Source organism: Microplitis demolitor, chromosome 4, assembly GCF_026212275.2.
Source record: "Microplitis demolitor isolate Queensland-Clemson2020A chromosome 4, iyMicDemo2.1a, whole genome shotgun sequence".
Classification (NCBI taxonomy): Eukaryota; Metazoa; Arthropoda; class Insecta; order Hymenoptera; family Braconidae; genus Microplitis; species Microplitis demolitor.
In genome coordinates this window covers 16662283-16684488 of record NC_068548.1, presented here as the reverse complement: position 1 = coordinate 16684488, position 22206 = coordinate 16662283, and the positions used below count along the sequence as shown (strand labels likewise).

Genomic DNA, 22206 nt, shown 5'->3' with positions numbered 1-22206 from the left:
CTCTCAACTTTTTAGTTGCAGAATCGATAGCTTAGCAATCGATTGTGTAAAATCGATTTTATAATTTTTTGTTCAAAATAAAAAAACGAATATGGGTCAAAAATCACAAATTCAAAATTATTAATATTTACATTATTTGACAGTCGATTATTTGCTCACAACCATAAAGTTGCACAATCGACCACCTAACAATTTATTTTGAAAAATCGATTTCGAAATTTTATTTTAAAGTTAAATATCACCGCGTATAAATATAAGTTTGTATTTAGAAGTATGAAATTTTCAAATGGTCATTTATATTCAAAATAATAACAAATAAAATACTTTGTTTATGTTTAATAATTTTTTATTTAAACTTTTTCAGTAAAAAACAGTTCAGAAAAAAAAATATTTTCTCAATAAATGGAGTATTGTATTTAATTAATAATTTTTTTTTGTGAAAAATCGATTATTTTATCGCAACTTTAAAGTTGTAGAATCGTTTGAATAAAAATCGATTGTTAAAATCGATTATTTTTAAATTTTTCAAATAGCGTAAAATTTTGTTCTATAAAATTATAAATAGATATCTAACTTTAATAATTTCGCTTAAGTTGTTTATCATTTGTTTGCCTGTATTAGTCAAACAATTTTTATAATGTTTGAGTTAATGACTTTGAAAAACAAATTGTTTTATTAATTCATTTTACAAAAAATCGATGTTTAAAAATCGTTTTCAAAAAAAAGAATCGATTTTTTTTCAATTAATCGAAAGGCCTACGATCGATTTAAAACAATCGACAATCGAAACGAAAACATCGATTGTTCGATTTCGATTGCGCATCACTAGACAAGATTTACTTTATTGACGGTTGAATTTCAGTTCACGTCCGACGTGATGTGAATTATATCTTTTTTGTAAAATGAAACATATTTTTTAAAAAGTTGGTCATTCATACAATTTGGTTTTTTCATCTTTTTAACTAGATTTTTGTTCAAATATAACATTTTACTATAGAAGTATGAGTGTTATATCAATTTAAAGTTTTAATTTCAATTTGTACTTCATTTAGTGTAATATATGAGCTATTGAATGTATATATTTTGTCATTGACCAATTTACTTTTAAATTTGTTTGCATTTGTTACATTGGTTCCATTTTCGTTCAGATCTCTCTTAGGGACCCGACTTGACACGACTATGAGTAAAAAATTGTATATACCGGGCGCAATTAGCGAGTGACCCGGTACTATTCTGACCTTGAAGTCAGTAGCGAGTTCGGCAGCTCCCCGACGTAGCGAAAGTACACGAAGCTTTTAAAAATGATTAAGCTCGTGACTGAACAATGACTTATTTGAGAATTATTAATAATTTACTTTCTGTCGTCACTTGTGTCAAGTCTTTTTAGCCGGTATTATTTTGGTGGCATAAATTTTTGATTCTTTTGTCAACATTTTGGTGTCTTATCGATAGGTCAAAAAACAGCCTCAAAACTGCTATCTTATAGATGTCACAAAACCGAATGTTCTACTTGGGCTGGTCCGTACTCAACAAATTCTCAAATTTTAGATTTACATTAATTTATTAATTGATTGTCATCACAGCGATTTTTTCAACTTCCGGAAAAATGCATAAGACGAATATCCTTGGAAGGTTTTTATTATTCGAGTCACATAAATATTGGAAACGTAATTAGAAATCTAAAATCCGGAAACTCGGTTAACATTGCTGTCCCTTCATTTTTTAGAACAGAAATTTAAAAAAGCTTAAGGCTCGTTCTTAATTGCGGAAAATAGTGAAACGAAATGTGGGTGAACATGTGATTTTATTTTACACACACGCATGCAACATGTAACAGCTGTAGTTTTGATGAGCATCGAATCAACACGTGTGTGTGACTGTGTGTGTGTGTCGTACACAAATTCTAAATAAGTTTAAAAAACTTTTCATAATTATTAAATTTATTTTATGTCATGGGTGTCCATGATAACGCAGATTCAAAATATAGTGTAATTAATGGTACAAATTTTTTAAAATTTACACCAAAAAAACCAACACTTGTAAATTTTGGAGAAACGTCGAGTAATAAAGTATTAGAAAATGAGACAAATCAAAAAGATAAGATTTTAAATGATAAAAGTAATATAAATGTACAACAACAACGAAAATCTTTGCCTGTTTATAAACTGCGCGAAAGGTAAGAAAATTTTTATTAAAAAAAATTTATTGATTAAAAACAAGATTATAATAATAATAACAATAATAATAAAGGTTAGGAATAACAATTCTCTCATATATGGATATATTTATAAATACTAATGATGAATTTATTGTATCAGCAGTCGAGTAAGTGATTTCCATCTACAAAAATACGCGCCGACTTTAAAAAATGAAATATTTTCAAATACATCGTAACCGGTTCTATATTTAAGCATTAAACTATATATTTATTAAAAATATTTCTTTCAAACCAAAAATTTGCTGCTCATAAGTCAATCGAATGTAAATAATTCGTTATTTTTTTTTTATTTGTAACTTTAAACCATTGAGAATTTTTACAATTTCACTTCGAAAGTAATAACACAAATTTATGATTATTATTAAATTGTAAATTTAAATAATAATTAAGTGATATACGCTTACAACGATACTTAATCCTACTATTGTAACGAAAATGAGAATCCGCAAGCCTAAGTATTTAAAACTTCATGGATGAGCTAGTATCATCTCTTGTATATTATTAATAAAAAATAAAGAAAAATCCCACCAATAATAGATTCTCTGTTATAAGATTGCGCCAAGTATACGTTCAACATTTATTCCTTTCTGCATAAAACATAATTTTTTATAAAAAATACTGAAATCAAAAAACAAAAACACCGGGTAACTGGGATATTGTGAAGTTAAAAAAAATATATTATTTTTAAAATATACAAATAAAAAAATAGTTATTTAAAAGTACTTGATGTGTGTTAATGCAAAAAAGATATGTTATTTAGCCACGTCGTACCTTCACGGGGAAAAATTGTAGGTGCTACAACAACATCTGTAGTTGAGGTTACTACAAGTTGGAGTTAAGAAATGCCAACTCCAACTCCAACTTGGATGTTTACTACAATATTTAGTTGTCAGTACTATTTATGTAGCATCTTTTACCACATATTGGAGTACCCGCTAGTACAATATTCTACTACAATATTGTGGTTGGAAGAACCACAATTTTTTTTTTCCGTGTTCTAGTTATTTTATATTTAGATAGTATTTTAAATTGATTTTTGTTCAGTTGGCTAAAATAGTGCACACTAAATACATTTTAAAAACGTAATTTTAAGCAAACAAAATTTAGTAAAAAAAAGTAAACAAATTTAACGAGCTACTTGAAAAATCCTTTGATTGCGTAGAATTCTAAGAAAATAATATATAATGACAAAAATAGCAATTAACGATTTTTAATAGGGAAAAAAAATTTTTTTTTAATTTTCAAAAATCAAATAAAAACATAGTAGCTACGGAGATCTCACGACAAGAACCACTTAAAAAAATTGTGGAATAGATACACTGAGAGAAAAAATCAGTAAAATTAACTATAAAATTGTAGTAAAATAACGCTTCAACTATTTAGTCATAATATCTACAATAATCATTTATAGTTATTATATCAATCGGAAAATAGTCAAGATAAGTATTTTTTAGTATAATCAGTCATATCAAATGTTAACGTAACTAATTTAAAAATGTTTATGAATTAAAAACTTTATTATTTTCATAACTTAATTCTAGTAGCTTTATTTACTATAAGTATTTTATTGAAAAGCATCTCAATTTAAGTATTGTTAAACATAAAGTAATATTTGTTGGTAATATTAAATATTTATTAATGTTATTATTTTCATATAATTGATACAAATCTAGTGTATAAGTCAGGTAAACTATACATTTGTGATCAAGCGAACAAAATTTTTAGTTATCACGATTAGAAGATTATATTCATAGTATCTATAACTTTTATTCTGTTCTAAGTTCATATTTAAATCAACTAGTAATATTAAATTAAATGGATGAAAAAAAATTAGTCTTGTTGTCTAGTAACATATTTATTACTTTCAATATAATATTATTAATAAAGTTATTATATCGAGTCATTCATGCATAATACAAAATTCCAAAAATGTTGAGCATCAAAAGGGGTACTTGTTACTCGATCGTACAACAGGGGAGTATTGGTACCAGAGTCGCCCTCAAATTCAGGATATATTACTTCTGAAATAAGTTTCTTAACAGGGACACCTCAGAAGGTAGGCGCTATCTAGTGGCGAGCACCGAACTATTCCCATTGCTGTTGTCTAGTACCGACGACTCCTTCATTCTCTATGTATAATTTTTCTCTCGGTTTAATCAATTTTTCTTTCTTAGTTGGAGCATACGAAAATTCTTGCGTTAAAAAAATAGTACTTATTATAGTCTTATTAGAAATTTTAGTTCTTTTTGTCAATTCAACAAATATTTTTTGGATCCAAAAAATTTTCGATAAAGTAAATAATTCAGTTTAATTCACGAATAATTTTTGCAGAAAGCACAGCTAAAGAAATCATTAGATTTTTGTTAAATTAGATTGAATAAGATATCAAAAATTATTCATTGTTGATTTAAATTAAATATGAAGTTAAAGACTTTATTTTGTGCCGCTTAGATACAAGTTAAATATTTTGACCTTAAAATTTTTTACTACAATAAGTACATACTCACTGCACTGTTTTTACAGATGAAATCCGTCATTCGGCGGATATAATAATCAAAGACAACAATTTTCGATTCAGTTTAATGCGACACAAAAGAATTTTCATCCGTTTTTCACGAAAATTGTGATTTTTTTTCCAAACAATTAATTTTAAAAACTTGTAACTGTTGAATTATCAAGTCAAAAAATAATTGGATAATATTATTCAATGGATAAAAAAATCATCTACAAAAAAGTTCCTAAATTTTTGTTTTGTTATATACAACAAAATTTTCGTATGGAACTAAAAAAAAAATATCGATTTTATTTTTCACAGTCTAATATATGGAGAAGAGAGGGGCAAAACGGGGTACTTAAGGAAATAGTAAGTTTTTGGGAACTTAAATACGTTAAATAAACTTTTTTTTTTTTTTTTCAATAATTGTAGTAAAAAGAAAAAATTTTCAGCTGCCGTGAAAAAAAAATTAGTATCAATTCCGACGCTTTAAATAAGTATTCAATCACTAAATAAATAAATCGTGCAAACGTCAATTTTTGTTCGAATGAATCATTGTAAAATAATTGAAGCAACAACCGAGTTGTAGTTCTTCTTTGCATTTTTATAGTTAATATAGTTATGAGCAATCATTAGCTTTCTTATAATAATTGTAATCAAATAATTCATAACGCTACGTTGTTTTGTTTCATTAATACCAATTCGTTTAGTTAAATTAACTATAAAGTTATAGTGCAATAAAGCTTTAACTAAAAAATTTTAGTTTTAGCAATTAACTCGATAGTTAGAATAATTATTTAATATTAACTATGAATCAACACTTACCATTGAAAAAATTTTTTTGTTACTTGAACTGACGAAAAAGTTGCTGTAATTACTTAAAATTTATGTAATTTTAACTACATTTCAGTAGTTGCGATAAAAAATTTTAATCACTATCAAATTTTAGTAGTATTAATAAATTTTATTATGTTTCAGAAATTAATGAATAGTTAATATTACTATCGAAAATAGTATTAGGAATTAATTTTAAATAGTTGAAGCTTTTTAGTTAACATGACTATCGACTTTTCTCTGAGTGTAGTAGTTTGTTGTCACAAATTTTCAGGAAAAACAAATATGGACGGTTTTCAGAAAACGACTTTAAAGTTTCAAAACTCGAAAATAACGTGGAAAGATTTTTCCAAAAAATTATTCGTATTTTTTTTTCTAAAAGTACATGGAAAAACGAAACTTTTTTATTCATTGAGTTTTTTTATTTACATCATTTTTAAAAAAGTTATAAGCAAAAAACCATGAAAAGAACGGTTTTTTTTTTGAAAATTCCAGATTTTTTAAACCAATGATCAAAAAAAAAAATCTCAAAATTTAGGAGGATAAGTTTTTTGATGAGTACTAAGAAATATAAAAAAATAATGGAAATTAAAAATTGAAATTTTTAAAACTGTCCGATTTGGCGTGGAATGTCCCATATATATAATATAAAAATTGAAAACAACCCCGTTTTTAACATTTTTCGCGTATACTGTATATATTAACGCTCTGACCTGCGTCAAAACTCATTTAAAACCTCACTTTAGTCACTTACAATGATTTCTGCATAAATACATTTATTTTATTGAACATAATCGAGAATTAAAAATTTAAAAAACGTTTGTTCATGATTTATTTTCGATTCTTAAATTTTCAATCTTGCACATAAATCGTAACCTGTCCGAGCTTGAAAAGCTCGTAAAAAACAATTGCATTGAAGAGTATTTTCGAGCTTGCAGAACTTGAAAATGTATTCACAAGAATGTTTCCGAGCTCCTTGAGCTCGAAAACATCGGGGAATTTTAAGGCTGGCCCGCAGGGACAACAGATGTCTAGATTTTTTTCGATAAGGATAATTTTTCGAATTTTAATAAAGGTTTAAAGTTACATGATTGATTTCTATGTTATAGTTGAAATTTCATTGTTCTTTCTTTGGCGGTTCTTACCCTCGACATTCATCAAAAATGTCAATAAAAAATTAATATATACTTTCATTTTATCTTACAACTTCAAAATAAAAAAAGAATGAGAAATCTACTTCCATTTCGGATGCCGACTGGCCTTTTTTGATTTCAGTATATTTTGTAAAAAAATATGTTTTATGCAGTAAGAGATGTTAACGTGTACTTGACGCGACCTTGTAAAAGAGAATCTGTTTTTAGTGGGATTTTTTCAACTTCCCGTCCTTAGAAGCTATTCTGACTATTTTCAGGATGAGGTCTGAGTGTGTGCGTGCGTGCGCGCGTGTGTGTGTGTGTGTGTGTGTGTGTGTGTGTGTGTGTGTGTGTGTGTGTGTGTGTGTGTGTGTGTGTGTGTGTGTGTGTGTGTGTGTGTGTGTGTGTGTGTGTGTGTGTGTGTGTGTGTGTGTGTGTGTGCTCGCTCTATAACTTTTTAATTAATTAACCCATCTGGATGGTTCTTGCGGCAATTGATAGAATTTATAGGCCGTCAACTTTTCTGAAAATTTCAGATCGATCGATCGAATGGACATTAAGATATGGACGAAATACAAAAAAAAAATTTTTTTAGTTTTTTTGAAATTTTTCAAAAATGGCTTGATCGATTGATTTCAAATTCTACTTAGCTCTGGGCCCCAATGAGACGCGTCGAATGATACCTCAACCATCAAAATCGGTTTATTCTTTCAAGAGTAACCGTTGTGGAAAGAATTAAAAAAAAAATTTTTTTTTAGTATTTTTGAAATTTCTCAAAAACGACTTAATAAATCAATTTCAAAATCTGATTAGCTGTAGAACTCAATAAAACACATCGATTGTCACCTTAACAGTCTCAATCGGTTTATTCGTTCGAGAGATATCGTTTGAGAAAAAATGGTAAAAAATGTTTTTTTTTCGAAAACAAAGACATACAAAAGTCAAAACGTTTTTTTCGAGCTCAAAGAGCTCGAAAATAGTAGGAAGTTTTGGGACTGGCCCGCAGGGTCAACCGATATACTGATTTTTTTTGAGGTTTTTTTCATATAGCTTATAAACTACTTGCCTGATTTACCTTAAAACGGAATCAGTTCTAATTTTTCCTGTTTTCTTTTTTCTGTGTACTGACTCACCTAAAGAAAAAATGCATTTTACTGTAATATTACAAATTTACAGGATCAAATAATCAAATTATAAAACATGATTTTTCTTGACAGTGTTAAATATGTTTTTAATCGAATTTCTCTTTAAAATCTATTAGGGATATCAAAAATTTTAATACACTTCGTGTTACTCATAAGTATTAATGAGTTAAGGTCATTGATCATTTTTTTTTTTTTTTTGTAAACGTCAGTATACGATTTTTTAAATTCAGTATTTATTTAAGCATAATATCGTATTATACTATGTAATATGTATACATATAATACCAACAAATAAAGTTTTCTCAGCATCCATTTTTTCGGGAAGTAATAAATCGATTTAAATGACTCTTATGATTTATCATCTTCTCTGTATTTTTTTTTTGTTTCTGAAATTGAATTTTATTATTGTCTCTTGTTTAATAAATATTTTCCAAATTAGAATTTAACGCAAAGTTTTAAATATTATTTTACTTATGAAAAGTTCAGATGTTTCATGTAATAAAAGCTTAATTTTTCTTTTCTTTTCAAAGATTGTTGGAAGAAATACGCAAATACAATAGTGTGATTATTATCGGGGAAACTGGAAGTGGAAAGACAACGCAGATACCTCAACTTTTATTGCATAGTGGTATTGTTGGTACATCTGGATGTATTGGAATTACTCAGCCACGTAGAGTAGCGGCAGTTAGTGTAGCCCATCGAGTTGCTCAAGAACAAGCAGTTGGAATAGGCAAGCTTGTTGGCTACTGTGTACGTTTTGAAGATGTAACTAGTTCACAAACCAGAATTAAATTTTTAACTGATGGTATGATGGTTCGAGAAGCAATGACTGATGAAGATCTATCAGACTACTCAGTTATCATTCTTGATGAAGTACATGAAAGATCTGTTTCAACGGATGTACTTCTTGGGGTCGCCAGACGAGCACAGAATATTCGAAAACATAAAGGCTTACCTCCTTTGAAACTTATAATTATGTCTGCAACGATGGACGTTGATAAATTTGAAAAATATTATAAAGCTCCAGTAATTTATCTTGAAGGCCGTCAGTACCCCATAAAAATGTTTCATGCGATTAAATCTCAGGATGAGTATGCATTTTCGGCATTAGTTACAGCGTTCCAAATTCATCGTGAAGCACCAGCAAAGTAATAATTAATAATTTACTACTATAATCAAATTATATTAGCTGAAGATTAATTTGCTTTTAAATTTTATTATTTTGTTTTTTAGTGAAGATATTTTAATATTTTTAACTGGTCAAGAGGAAATAGAAGCAGCTGTAGTTGCAGCAAGACAAGTTGCAAAAGAATTAAACGGTAAAGGATACCCCAACCTTAAAGTATTTCCACTTTATTCGGCACTTCCGACTAATCAACAATTAGAAGCATTCAAGAGTTCAGTAATCGGAACGCGAAAATTAGTTTTATCGACCAACGTCGCTGAAACTTCAGTCACCATATCAGGTTAATTAAAATATTGATTAATATTAAGTATAAAATAAATAAATATATTTCTTATACTTTTAAGGTATTCGACATATTATTGATACGGGTGTGGTAAAAATTAGGACACATCACCCAACAACAGGATTAGATATACTTAAAATAGAAAAAGTTTCTAAAGCACAAGCATGGCAGCGTACAGGACGAGCAGGGCGTGAATGTGCTGGAAAGTGTTACCGAACTTATACAAAAGAAGAATTTGCAGAAATGCGAGAAATGCCTATACCGGAAATTCAGAGATGTTCATTAGTTGGAGTTGCTTTACAACTATTGGCGATTGGAATTGATATTACAACGTTCGATTTCATGGATAAACCGCCAAAAGAGGCAATTGATGTCGCCATATCTTGTTTAGAAAAACTTGGAGCTGTTAAAGGTTGTAGATAAATTGAATAATTAAAATCAGATTAACACATTAATACTACTATTATAATAATATAATAATTAAATCATGTCTTTAATAGGTTATCCACCACATTTAACAACACTTGGAAGAACAATGTCTCTTTTTCCATTAGATCCGCGTTTTACTAAAGTACTTCTTGCATCAGTTGAACATCAATGTCTTGATGAAGCACTTACTGTAATCGCTCTTCTTTCTGGTGAATCTGTATTCACAGAACCTCCAGCAAAGCGTGATCAGGCTTTAGCTGCTCGTTTAAAGTAATTACTTTCATATCAAGATAGTTGTCGGGTGATGAGCATATTGTCAGAAAATTATAAACTTTTGTATATTTATTAAGAGTATTAAAAAACAAGTAACATTAAAATTTGAAGGCAATTGACCTTCTCTAATTCGAGATATTTATAATCAAAGCTCGGATCGTTAACATTGCAAGCAATGAGGAGTTTGCGTTTCAAGTCGCATTCATGATTTTAATAAAAAGTCTAACAGTCAGAAACTTTTAAAAAACTAACAGAAAATGAATGAATTCTCCATCAAAAAAATTCATATAGGAATCCAGCCTAGATTCCTATGCGGGTTCCCACATGGCGTTTTCGGATGGTACTTAATATGGTTCCCTATAGGAATCCGGCGTAAATTCATATACTCGTATCAATAGGCGATAGAGAAAGAAATCCAGATACTCCAGATTCTTTAGAAATTACTTATATATACGCTGAAAAAAAAAATGGCAATACTTCCCATCTTAACAAAGTAACGATTCCAACCTTTGCATTTTAATGATTCTCATTCTTTTCTGTTAATTTTTCCTATCAGAGATGGTAAGCATTCTTATCCGAGATGATAATCGTTACTATCTTAGAAGGCAAAATTCAAAAATTTTCTAGACATAAGAAATATTACTATCTAGATGGTAATTATTACTATCGGCAATAGTAATTATTACTATAAGAGAAACGAATAGTTAACATGAAAACATGATAATGATTATCACATACAGATAGTAATCATTACCTATTGCAAGATGGTAATAGTTAGGATTTTTTTTTTCAACGTGTAGAAACCCAGATTCCTATGTGAATTTTTCACAAAGAAATCTATATATTAAAGTTCCTATATGGGAATCCAGGCACACAGTTTTCTATGTGAATTTCCCACATGGGAACCCAGGTACCCAGTTTCTTTTGTGAAGTTCATGTACGAGAATCCAGGTACCCACAGTATTCTATGTGGATTTTCCATATGAGAATCCAGATACTTATGGTGTCCTATATGGATTCTTATATTAATCCATACACTCCTTTATTAATTACTATAGATTCTTTCATAAATCCATACTTTTTTATATGGATTTCTACGAGTTCTCATGCGATCCCACATGGATCTTTTTGATAGGGTTTGTCCTGAATTTAAAAAAAAAAAGTATTCGCCATCTCATTCTCTAGTGGCAATATTGATCAATTCTGGAGCAAATCTTGAGCAAGTCAAGGAGAATACTGCGAAATATTATATGTATATATGTTGTTGAGATATAGCAACACAAAGTTCAACAATAAATGAAAATAAATATATGTCGGTGAATTGGACCGAAACAACCTGACAATGCTGTACGCGAGTATATATAGTACTATTTGAGCGGTAAATTTAAATAGATATTCAGTAAACTATACATCAACTGGTAAAGCGCATGTTGTCAAATTATAACTTAAGAAAATGCTTAACAGTATTTGTGTATATGTACATATAAGTAATGTGTAGATAAACTTCTCACGGATGCAGTATCAGATAGAAACAATATGTATCATTTTTACTACCGGCTAACTTACTCTTACCGTGCATATGGTTCATAACTTTTTGACAATATCGTAGCAGGACAACTACCTTAGAAATACATTTTATTTATAAAATTATTTATAACTAAATAAAAAAAAATTTCAGGTTTGCTTCTCCTGAGGGTGATCATATAACAATGCTCAATGTTTTCAAAAATTACACCAATGAAGTAAAGAAAAAAGTTTGGTGTCAAGATAATTACTTACATCATCGAAATTTAGAATATGCTATTGAAATAAGAGCACAATTATCTCGACTGACAGAAAGAGCAAATTTAGAAAAGTCAACTTGTGGATCTAATACTGAACTTTTAAGAAAAGCTCTCTTAGATGGTCTTAATGAAAATTTAGCAGAGTTACAAAGAGATAATACTTATGTCACCGTAATTATCTAATTAATAATTAGTATACTTGTCTTTATATAAATATTTATTCAAACATTAATTTAAAAATTTTTTTAAAAATATTTTCAGCTGGCTACAAGACAACCAGTTACAATACATCCTTCATCAACTCTTTATACATCGAAACCTCCTCTAGTTTTATTCACAGAAGTTGTAGCAACGGGAAAATGTTATATTCGTAATCTGTCTATAATAGAGTCGTCTTGGCTTAACGCTAAAGTCGTGAGTGATAAATAACATAGAATTTATATTTATTATAAATTTTTACATATAAATGTAGTATAATCTTTTGTATAATAATTATTGTACACATTAGGAAAAGTAAAATAATAACTTTACTTTTTAGTTAATAAACTATAATTATTTTTAAATTTGGATGTTTCAATCATTTAATTACTTGTCGTTTTTCTATTAACTTTTTATTTTCAATAACTTTTTACTTTCAATAACTGAAATCTATTATTGGTATTTTTAACTTTCCGCTAAGAAAATTGCAAATTTTCAAAAATTCGGGAAGTTATTGGTTTCAGTCCGATTTTCGAAAGTCGAATTTCTAAGAGATCTTGACGTTTTGAGGTTCTAGGAAGTTATCCTGACTAATTTCACGATGATGTCCGAGTGTACGTACGTATGTAAATATCTATAACTTTTGAACGGGTGAACCAATTATGATCATCAAGCTGCCATTCGACGCGGCTTGCAAATACCTTGAAGCTAAAGAAATTAAACTTAATCGGAACGGCTTGTTCAGAGATATTTCAAAAATAAACTTTTTTCAAAAATGTTTTTTTTTTTTTTTATAACTTTTTATGTTCTCTATGAATTGATTTCAAAATCAACTGGGCTCTGAAGCTTCATAAGCCGCGTCCAATGCCACCTCACACATCAAAATCGGACAATTCTTTCAATAGAAACCGTTGTCGGAAGAATAAAAAAAAAAAATTTTTTTTAGTATTTTGGAAATTTCTCAAAAACGATTCGATAAATCAATTTCAAAATCAGATTAGCTGTAGAACTCAATAAAACACGTCGATTGTCACCTTAACAGTTTCAATTGGTTTATTCGTTCGAGAGATATCGTTTGAGAAAAAATGGTAAAAAACGTTTTTTTTCGAAAACAAAGGCATACAAAAGTATTTTCGAGCTCAAAGAGTTCGAAAATGTATCTACGACAATTTTTCGAGCTCAAGTGGCTCGAAATAGGCGGGAAAGTTTGGGGCTGGCACGCAGGGTCAACCGACAGACCGATGTTTTCTTTTTGTTGTATTCGCAATGATTTATCATTGTCAAAAAAAATTTCTCAATTTTTTTTTACGGTCGGTATGTGTGTAAGAAGCGTAAATTCGACTGAGCAACCTCCACGTGGTACGCTTTGGGTAACGCTAATGCCGGTGAAAAAAAAAATTGAGGAATTTTTTTTGACAATGATAAATAATTACGGATACAAAAAAAAAATTTTTTTTTTAAATTTAAAAAAAAAAAAAAAATTTTCAAAAATTTTTTTTTTTTTCAATTTTTTTCGATAATCAGTCTTTTTGATCAAAGAAATCAAGATTATTAGTGAAAAAAACATTTTAAAATCGAAAAAATGAACAAAAACCGAGAAACTACCAATTATGGTGATTTTTGGCAAAATCGATAAATTTAAAGCTTCGGGACACTAAGAAAGAAAAATCGCAGCGCTTTGAAATTTTCAGGGTTTTCTCCGGACACTTTGTGGTTGGAAAAAAAACGATGAAATCCTTTGTTTATTCGTTATATCCAAAGTTATAGCAAAATTTCCCAATATCCTTAATTATGCGAATTTTTACCTATTTTTTAATAAACATTATCACTTAAAAAAAAAATTTTCCATCAAAAGCCACCAATCTTGTCTTTTAGAGAATGTTTTCCAGTTTTTAAAACCCTACTTCCATTCTTTGTACGACCAATACGCCAGAGTTATTGATTATCAAAGCCAAAATGGACTTTTTTGCTTTAGTCAATGATAACTCGGCGCCAAATCATCGTAGAGACTTTTTGAGGCCGCAAAATTAAAGGGCATAAAATTTCCTGAAAGAGTCACAAAGTCAGATTATCCAAAAAAATTAATTGAAGCCCATAGATTTGTTGAAAGACGAGCAAAAATTTTGAAAATTTTTTTTTCGTCGGTTTTCTTAAGATTACTCCAGAACCGTGCATGATAAAAAAATTTGAGATCCATATCTGAAAACTAGAAACTTAAGGCTACAATTTGCTTTTTTTATTTCCACTCTACGATCATTTTTCACCGAGCAACAGCATGTTGAAAATCACTCAAAAATTTCGAATTTTTTTTCTTTCCCTTAATTTTTGGGACTAGTGTATAATTAATACAAGATAAAATTTTTGGTGCAGTGATAGCGACCTTCACAGTGCATGAAATCAAAAAGACCAAAAAGTTTATAAGAACCAAAAGGTATTTCTCTTACCGTGATCCTCGCGCTAAAAAATAAATTGAAATTTAATACAATGGCGGAGCTTAAAAAAAAATTCAAATTTCACGCGAAAATTTGATGATTTTTAGCCTGTCAAAATTACAATTTTGATTCGATTGGAAAACTGGAGGTTCATGGTACTCAGGAAAAAATCGTCATGCACCTTCATGTATGATTCAGGTATGATTGTGCATGATCCAAGCATGATTTTGTATGATTCATGCAAAGACATGCGTGATCGTACAAAACCAGGCTCAGTCATGCATGATAATGTATGACAAAAATAGTCGTGCATGATTCATGCATGACCAAGCTTAGTCATGAATGATCGTTCATGACTTTGCACGATTTATGCAAAGACACGCACGATCATGTATGTCAGAGCAAGAATAGTCATGCATGATTGAACATGCCCTAACATGATCATGCGTTTCTTTGCATGAATCGTGCAAAGTCATGAATGATCATGCAAGGTCATGTTTAATCATGCATGTTCATGTATGACGAGACAATAATAGTCATGCATGATGCATACAATATCATGCATGTCCAAGCTCAGTCGTGAATAATCATTCATGATTTTGCACGATTTTTTGCATCGCCATGCTTGACCATGTAAAATCATGTTCAATCGTGCATGATTATGCAAGACGAGGAAAGAATAGTCACACATCATTCGTGCAACGTCATGCGTGTTCAAGCTCAGATCATTCATGACACTGCACGAATTATGCAACGTCATGTATGACCATGTAAAATCATGCCCAATCATGCATGACTATGTATAACGGGAAATTAATCATCATGCGTGAGATTTCATGACTGAGTATGACTTTGCATGAACATACATGACTATGTCTGATTCATACAAATTGATATTCAATCATGTATGATCATGGTTGAGAACGTATAATTCGGAACGTATAGTAACCCAGGAGAAGATCGTTATGCACGATCATGTTTGATCATGCATGATTCAGGCATGTCTTTGCAAAGCCACGGTCAATCATGCCTGGTCATGTATGACGAGGAAAGAATAGTCATGCGCGATTCATGTAATATCATGCATGACCAAGCTCAATCATGAATTATCATTCATGACACCGCATGATTCATGCAAAGGCACCCATGTTCATGTAAAATCATATTCAATCATGCATGACGAGGAAGGAATAGTAGTGCAAGATTTATGCAATGTCATGTATGACCAAACTCAGTTATGAATGATCATTCAACGTCATACATACCATATAAAATCGGGTTTTATCAAGTATTGTCATGAATGAGAATTTATGATATGGAGAGAATGGTTTGCATAATTGAGAGTGACTTAGCATGAGCATACATGACTGTGTATAACTCACTACCCTAATCAAAAAATCTATGAGGAATTGTATGGAAACCCAAAAGAAATTATGGATTTATATAAGAATCCTTAGGAATTAATATAGAAGAGTATGGTTTTATATAAGAATTCATGTAGGAAACTATGAGTATCCGGATTCCTATGTGGGAAATTCACATAGAAAACTGTTGGAGCTTAGATTTACATTTTGACATGGTGCACATTCCCATGGAAAATTGGCGCGAAAATCCCCATGAGATTCCATACGGTTTTCATATGATTTTGGCATGATGTGGATTCTTAGAAGGTGCTGGATTTTTACAATTCATGGAAACAGTTTGTCCAGATTATACAGTTCCAAATAGAACAGTGATTCAAAACCGTTTAAGTATCTTATATGATTTTGTAAAAGGAGAAATAGTTTCTATTTCAAAACATTTTCCATTTGTATCGATAACAACTGATGCTTGGTCATCACTTGCAACAAAATCATTTTTAACAATCACTGTACATGCAGTTGATGATTTATTTAATTCGCGCTCTTTCACCTTAGACACTCTAGAAATGTCTAAACGCCATTCAGCAATTAATATACACAATCATTAATCTACATCTTTAAAATAATGGAATATTTTTGATAAAGTATATGGCGTTGTTCATGATAATGCGCTTGATATGGTTGCTGCTATGAAGCTTGACTCTTTAGTTAATGCAAAAATTGGAGATATTGTTCGTTGCTTCATACTTGCGATGTGCGATTGAGATAGCTTTAAAAGACAAAAATATTAGTGAGTGTCTCCATAAAGTTAATGCTATCGTAGGACACTTCAAACACTCCAATATAGCTACTGATACTCTTCAGGCTGCATAAACTCAACTCACCTGAACTTCGATTGATAACTTATTGCGTAACTCGTTGGAATTTTGCATTTGCCATGATAGAAAGAGTAATAGAGCAGCGTAAAGCAATTGAATTGGTATTAAATAATAGGTCAGTTACAAATTTGGAAATGCAGAGAAAGTTATCCTTGAAAATGTCTCATTGGAAATTTTTAGAAGCTATTGTAAAAGGTTTTAAGTCGTTTGATAGGGCTACAAATCCAATAAGCAGTGAAACAAATTCAACCATTGCAATGGTGCGACCAGTTATACATTCAATTATTTATAGTTTCTTGAATTTAGATGATCGCGATTCTGAGACAATTTTATTGCTGAAAGAAACTCTTGAAGAACAGCTACGAACACGATTTTTGAATGAACAACCACAGCAAGTGTTTAGAATTGCTTGTTTTTTAGATGGTAATTAATATGTATACTCTCTGAAAAGGAAATAGTGAATATTCACTAATTCGTTCCGGGAAAAAATGATTTTGCCTAATTATATATGATCAGATCCCAAAATTGGCCAGATCTGATTATATATTATCATACATGAAAGAATATAGTCATTTTTAGAATCTCATTTAGAATATCTGAAAATTATTAATTAAGTAATTTAATTAGGAATAATTGTTTTCATCAATATAAATGTCGCTTACCCGGGAAAAAATGATTTTGCCTAATTATACATAACTATGTGTGATTATATATAACCATATCTACCTCTATATATAATTATGCATGACGTTGTATATAATTTGATCTGATCAGATCTGACTGATATAAACCCATATATAATCAGATATAGGTCTATATATTATTGGATCTGATTAGACATGACTGATATAAACTTATATGTAGTTATATGTCTATGTATGATTAGATCTTATCAGACTTCATTGATATGAAGCCTATAAATATTTAATTATGTATATAGGTTCTAAATATATATATATATATATATATATATATATATATATATATATATATATATATGTATGTATATAAATATATATAATTTAGAGTGTTTCATATTTAGGCGATATTTTTTTTTCTGTCCTACCTGAAAAACTAACAATTTATAAAACAAAAAAAATATTCCCGCTTGAAAAAAAAACTAAGTCAATTAGGGGCTTCGCTCATCGAAAAATTTGATTTCTCATTTAAATAACATGGGAAACAAAATTTTTTTTCGTTTTTGAACTTTTTACCTCGACAATGGCTCATTGTATGAATAAGTCCAGTATACATTTTAGTAGGGAATTTAACGCTCTACAAGAAAAGTCTCTTATCATTTTTTCATAAATCCATCTGTTCAAAAGTTATTGAACCTCGAAATCAAGTTAGAGTGAATTTCGAGGTCTTTTTACTTTTCCGGTGAAACTATCTGACTTATTATGAAATGCCATGAAATCTTTTCTGTAGACAATTTTAAATTTCCTATAAATTATCCTTGATACATTCTTTTCAAATTCTACAATGTTTTTCAGTTATTTCCATTTTAATGCCAAGTTTCTAAATGTCGATCAGAACACTATTTTTTTCTCGCCTCCGGGCGGAAAGCGTCACTATCGTCCCGCTGAGCAAAACGAAGTTGCCGCTTTCCGCCTCCATCGACGAGAAATAGTATATTACACACCTAGGGAAGTAAAGTAAGAAATTACTTTTTCGATGTGATTGAAACTGATTGAAAATTGTCTGTCGAATTTAATTAGAAAACATTCGATAAATTAACTATTATTTTCTGATTGTAGCTGATTAAAACTGATTGAAAATTTTCTGTCGGATTTATTCGGATTCAATCGGAAAATAATCGATAAATGAATTATCATTTTCTAATTGAATCCGCTTCGTTTGAAACGAAATTTTTTTTTCTAGCCGACACAAGAAAATTTTGTTGTTTATATTAAAAAAAAAATTCCCTGAAAATTTCAGCTCTTAAATTTAATTTGAAGTACTTTCTCTCGAGTATCAAATTTTTCCATTTAAAAAGTATGTTAATTGAATAACACTTTTTTTAAAATTGCAATAACTTAGCCAGATTTTAAGCTATCGTTTTGAAACCAGTTTTAATTTGCAGAGAATTTGTTGAATTTGAAAGTCTATAAAACAAATTGCTCTAACTCGGTCTATGTCGATTCTATCTGCTCCAAAAGTCTATTTTTCACTTGTTTCATATAATTTTATTAATAGTGAAAAAAAAATGGTTCATCGTACGAAAAAGATGCATAGCACCCATCTTTTAGAAAATTTCGTCCTCTACGAAATTGTTTATTATAGTTCCCTGCTAAAAAAATCCGAAAGATTCTTATAGCTGTTTGTATAAGGTCCTATACTTAACCATATAGCACTTCTCATAGAACTCATTCATTCTCATAAAATCTCTATAGGAATGTATAAGAATCAATGAGATTTTCTAAACAGGGTGATATTGCTGAAGTGAACTGATTATAAGATACAATCAGTAGAACATTCTACAGTAAAAAGGATTTATACTATATTAAGCTTACAATTTTTATACTGTCTAATGTTAAACTACTCGTATCTCATAGATAATACACACACCCCTATTAAAAATAAACAAGGGCTGCCTCGTTTGTCATCTAACGTTAGCATTGATTCTAGCGACGCTAGCGAGACGCTAGCCAGTGCCTCATTTCATTTTTACTAAGGACTTTAGCTATATATCTAGCTCATCAGGAAGATAGTTTAAAATCAATTAGATGATTCTACACGGAGAAATAAAAAATTGATCAATCGGGATAAAATCGAGAAATAAATTATTATTTTCCGATTGAATCTGATTAAAACTGATTGGATATTTCAATCGGATTCAATCAGATTCAATCGGAAAATAATCGAAAATTAAAATTATTATTTTCCGATTGAATCTGATTAAAACTGATTGGATATTTCAATCGGATTCAATCAGATTCAATCGGAAAATAATCGAAAATTAAAATTATTATTTTCCGATTGAATCTGATTAAAACTGATTGGATATTTCAATCGGATTCAATCAGATTCAATCGGAAAATAATCGAAAATTAAAATTATTATTTTCCGATTGAATCTGAATGAAACTGATTGAGATATTTCAATCGGATTTAATCAGATTCGATCGGAAAATAATCGAAAATTAAAAACATTATTTTCTAATTGAATCTGATTGAAACTGATTGAATTTATCTCAATCAGTTTTAATCGGTGTCAATCGGACAGTAATTTTTAAAAAATTATTATTTTCCGATTGAATCTGATTGAGATATTTCAATCGGATTTAATCAGATTCAATCGGAAAATAATCGAAAATTAAAATTATTATTTTCCGATTTAATCTGATTGAAATTCAATCGGTGGCCTCAAACGCTCCCGAACATTTCTGATTGAAAATTCGTTTCCGATTGAAACTAATAGAATTCTGATTGAGTTTCAATCAGATTCAATCGGATTCAATCGGAGTTTTTAATCTGGGAGAAGTTCGCGTAACCTTCGCGTGTGTGTAGTGTGAACTTACTAATATAAAATTAAATAAAAAATATATCTATCGAAATATCGTGACGCGACGGGCAAGGCAAAGAATAAGAAAAAATTATCGTGATTTTTTTTTTATATTACTAAAGACACAAATGACAATAAATTAAAAAACAAATAAATAGATAATTTCGTGATTAATTAAACGAGTTTCGGTGAAAACATTTTTCCTAATTTGTGCTAAAGTGCGTGTGTAAATTTAAATAAATTTAGTAATGAATTAAATAAGTTTTGTGGATATGTTTTATAATATCGGTTTTAAGTGCGTGCAATAGTTTAAATGAATACAGTGATTAATTAAATAAGTTTTGTGAAAATATTTTTCTTAATCGGCGTTGAAGTGCGTATTTGAATTTACTTGTGTGATGTACTACATAAAAACAAAAAAATTCGTGATTAATAAATTAGTGTTGTGAAAAAATTTCTATTAAGTTATGTTAAAGTGCGAGTATGAGTAATTACGTGTGTGATAAAAATGTAAAATAAAAGTGATCGAACCATCAAACAACGGATGATCTTATTTTTTTTAAAAAACAGGAAGAAACTGTGCAGACAGCAAAAAATTTTTTAGAATTTATTGAGGAGTTCAAATTGAACTTATGGACAAATTAAAATTCGGAAAGGATAAGTTTGGTGATGTATCATTATTTAATAATAATAAGAGTTAGATAAAATTAAAAAGAAAAAAAAGTACAAATTAACTAAAAATATCGTGATATCTAACCGCTCTTTTGTTATATAATCGATCGACGTGATTAATGAACCAAACGTATTTAATGGTTTAAGGTCGTAGAACGATAGATAAAAGATTTTGTATATATATATAGGTAGTCATTTTTGAAAATTTTTTTTTATTCTTCTATCTGGGCTATGTAATGCCTCAGTCATTTTATCGAGTCAATGAATATAGGTTTAGGCAGATAAATAAGGAAATTTTGTAAAACTGCTGTTATGAATTAAATTTAAAAAAAAATCCGGGCGTTGGATGGCCCTGCGGGCCAGCCCCAAAACTTCCCGCTGTTTTTGAGCTCAAGGAGCTCGAAAATATTAATGTGACTATATTTTCGAGCTCGAAAATCTTATTGCATGCAATTGTTTTTTTATGAGCTTTTCAAACTCCAACAAGTTACGTTTTATGCTAAAGCTTGAAAGTTTAAGAATCAAAAATCATTAATGAACAAGCGGTTTTTAAATTTCAATTTCCGATTATGTTCAATAAACTGAACGTATTGAGGCAGAAATCAATGTCAGTGATCGAAATCAAGATTAAAACGAGTTTTGGCTGAGGTCAAAACAATAATATATAAAATATCTGAGAAAATCATTAAAAACTGTGTTTTTTCGAATTTTTTGTTGATAATATTATTTAAACTAAAGGACAAGCTTGACGGCATTTTATAATGATCAAAAAAGACCATAAAGAGGAAAATTTTGTAAGATTTTAGACACATTTTAGTACAGTACATTTTGATTTATCTGGAAAAAATAACACAGAATGTTATTTTTTTTAACTTCTCAACGCTGATTTCTATTGAACTAATTCACCGATTTTTACGTTTGAGGTGGCTATAGGCGCGTTTTATTGAATTCTAGAGCTGATTAGAATTTGTAAGCGATCGATTCAGTCGTCTTGAAGATATTTGGAAAAAAACCGTTTTTTACCATTTTTTTCTCCAACGATATCTTTCGAACAAATTAACCGATTGAGATGGTTAAGGCGGCATTCGATACGTTCTATTGAGTTCTAGAGCTAATTAGATTTTAGCGTTGATCGTTCAATGTGTTTCTGAGAAATCAATTAAAAACTAAAAAAAAACATTTTTTTTCTTCGTAATTGGCCAATATTTTCGAGTCTACTTGATCAAATGATCTGAAATTTTCAGGAAAATTGATGGCCAACATGCTCTTTCGATTGCCGTCTTAAACATCCAAATCAATTCATTAGTTAAAAAGTTATAGACCATTCACACACACACACACACACACACACACACACACACACACACACACACACACGCGGG

General features: G+C 29.6%; 1 protein-coding gene across 1 annotated transcript; it reads left to right on the top strand.

Moving 5' to 3' along the window:
- Nucleotides 1–1250: 1250 nt before the first annotated feature.
- LOC103571489 (ATP-dependent RNA helicase DHX33) lies at nucleotides 1251–12333 on the top strand. The gene is made up of 7 exons (XM_008549663.3): nucleotides 1251–2176; nucleotides 8355–8972; nucleotides 9058–9290; nucleotides 9355–9705; nucleotides 9794–9992; nucleotides 11674–11950; nucleotides 12041–12333. Exons 1-7 carry the CDS (start codon nucleotides 1953–1955, stop codon nucleotides 12206–12208), a joined length of 2070 nt encoding a protein of 689 aa, XP_008547885.1. The 5' UTR covers nucleotides 1251–1952; the 3' UTR covers nucleotides 12209–12333.
- Nucleotides 12334–22206: the final 9873 nt, after the last annotated feature.

Bases quoted from the DNA above. Each gene is read 5' to 3' on its own strand.
- LOC103571489 (XM_008549663.3), top strand. From the start codon at position 1,953: ATGGGTGTCCATGATAACGCAGATTCAAAATATAGTGTAATTAATGGT. The intron at 8,973-9,057 runs GTAATAATTAAT...TTTGTTTTTTAG, and splicing joins CATCGTGAAGCACCAGCAAA to TGAAGATATTTTAATATTTT. The intron at 9,706-9,793 runs GTTGTAGATAAA...TGTCTTTAATAG, and splicing joins AAAACTTGGAGCTGTTAAAG to GTTATCCACCACATTTAACA.